The 2,047-nt window shown below is 54.4% G+C and overlaps 1 protein-coding gene across 1 annotated transcript in view; it reads right to left on the bottom strand.

The window, feature by feature from the left end:
• Positions 1-507: 507 nt before the first annotated feature.
• TOR1B (torsin family 1 member B) overlaps positions 508-2,047 on the bottom strand; it is a 5,818-nt gene continuing 4,278 nt past the window's right edge. Inside the window, exons 4-5 of the mRNA XM_008068381.2 lie at positions 1,133-1,260; positions 508-818 (exon numbers count right to left, since the gene is read on the bottom strand). Of these exons, the coding sequence (XP_008066572.1) occupies positions 577-818; positions 1,133-1,260 (370 nt within the window). The 3' untranslated portion in view covers positions 508-576. The remainder of the gene's footprint in view (positions 819-1,132; positions 1,261-2,047) is intronic.

The following is a 2,047-nucleotide window of genomic DNA, read 5'->3' as shown; positions in this document are numbered from 1 at the left end:
AGGACCTGTCTGCCCAGGGCTGCTGCAGACGCCTGGGAGGGAGACTCCATCTCTCACGTGGACAGTTCAGCCCAGGTCAAGAGTGCTCTGTGGCCAGGGCCTGTCCTTCCACCAGAAGCCATCTGCACCTGCACCACCAATTTTAACTGAAGACACTTCAAGTCAGTGGATGCTCTCCGTGTACAGAGGGAAACAGAGGAGGAGGATGTCTGCGGCAGGTGGAAACCCAGTGCTCCCCAGTCTGCAGCAGGGCCCTGGGCCCCTCAGGTCCTGACGGTGGCTTCAGAGGCATGGGTGTCATGGGCCAGAAATGAAGAAACAACCCCCGGGCCTCCCGCACACAGCTGTATTCAGGCACTTCTGACACGGTCAGTACTGGTACGTGGGAGGGGACTGTAAAGTTCCTCTTCAACTGCAAAGAACAGCTGGACGGCTAACATGCTGCATGGCACGTCCACGTGACAGACAGCATCTTGACACTTCAAGATCCCAGAAGTCCACAGGTGCAAATATGCAAAACCTTGAACAGGTCTTCAAAGTGCTTCTGAAGGCAGGGCCCCTGATCTGGAGGAAGGCTCAGTGGAAGTCCAGCCGCGACTGCACGGTCTTGCAGCCCTTGTCTGAGTAGATTTTCTCATCTTTGGGGAAAAACGTCATTTCGTCTGCCACGCGTGTGACAATGTCCTCATCAATGGCCAAACCGCGGGCCCTCATCTCGGCCCGCACACACATCTTCACGTGTCTGTACTCCAGGGGCAAGAAGGGGATGAAGTAATCGATGAGGTTCCGGTCAATGAGTCCACTGCGCCACAGGCCACCTGCAAAACGAGACAGTGGGTTTCCTCCCGGCCCTGCCACCGGGTGCAGCTCTCACGAGGGCCACGGTGGTGCCACCCACAGGACACTCGTCACACCCTCAGGCCTCTGCTCTTCATGTCAGCGACTGGCAAGCTGACGTAAGATTCGGATCAACACCCTGCTGACTGGCTTCTAGAATAGAATGCCCAAAGAAAATGCCCAACCTCGGCATAGCCATCCAGGCCACTGGGAGTCCGTGGCTTTGTGAGGCACACTGAAAGAGAAGACGGCTCTCTGCTGGCAGTTAAGGGGCTCCTCGCCCTGGCGGACTCACTGTGTTTATTATTGAAGACCCCGACAGACAGCACCGGTTCCAGGTCCTTCAGCTGGATGTCTTCCCTCGTCTTCCCTGCCCGCCAGAACTCAAGCGCCGTCTTAGTTATGAGGTCGCCACCTGCGTTGCTGAAGGTGCCAGAGAAACAAAGATGAAAATCACATGTTAAGACTTCTGTGTCTTATCAGAAAATGAATCTGCTCCAAGCTTTATTTTTGTTGTGGTTGTTTGAGTCAGGGTCTCACTCTGTCACCCAGGCTGGAGTGCAGTGGCACAATCAAAGGTCACTGCAGCCCTAACCTTCTGGGCGCAAGTGATCCTCCTGCCTCAGCCTCCCAAGCAGCTGGGACGATAGGCACACACCACCACGCTTGGCTAATTTTTCTATTTTTTTGTTTTCTGAATAGATTTTCTTGTCTTGGGGGAAAGACGTTGCTTTGTTGCATAGGCTGGTCTCGAGTGACTCTCCTGCCTCGGCCTCCTGAAGTGCTGGGATTACAGCATGCCTAGCTAGTTTATTCTTTTTTTTGTTGTTGTGAGGGTGGAGTCTCACTCTGTCACCTAGACTGGAGTGCCGTGGTATGCTCCCTGCCACTGCAGCCTCCACCTGATCGACTCCAGCGATCCTTCCGCCTCAGCCTTTCAAGTAAGTAGCCAGAACTACAGGCTTGCGCTACAACGCCCAGTTGATTTTTTTGATTTATTGTAGAGATGAGGTCTCACCAAGTTGCCCGGGTGGGTCTCGAACCCACGAGCTCAGACAATCCAATCGCCTCGGCCTCCCAAAGTGCTGAGATGACAGGCTGTCACCGAGCCCGGCCGCTGGTTGGTTTATTCTTAATCAAGGAGTATTTACAGCCGGGCTCAGTGGCTCAGCCTGTAATCCCACGCCTTAGGAGGCTGAGGTGAGTGGAT

The sequence above is a fragment of the Carlito syrichta genome, unplaced genomic scaffold, assembly GCF_000164805.1.
Source record: "Carlito syrichta isolate Samal-C Ts95f unplaced genomic scaffold, Tarsius_syrichta-2.0.1 Scaffold108139, whole genome shotgun sequence".
In the NCBI taxonomy this organism is placed as follows: domain Eukaryota; kingdom Metazoa; phylum Chordata; class Mammalia; order Primates; family Tarsiidae; genus Carlito; species Carlito syrichta.
Note: the sequence above shows the minus strand (reverse complement) of the source record. Positions and strands in the feature narration are given on the sequence as shown.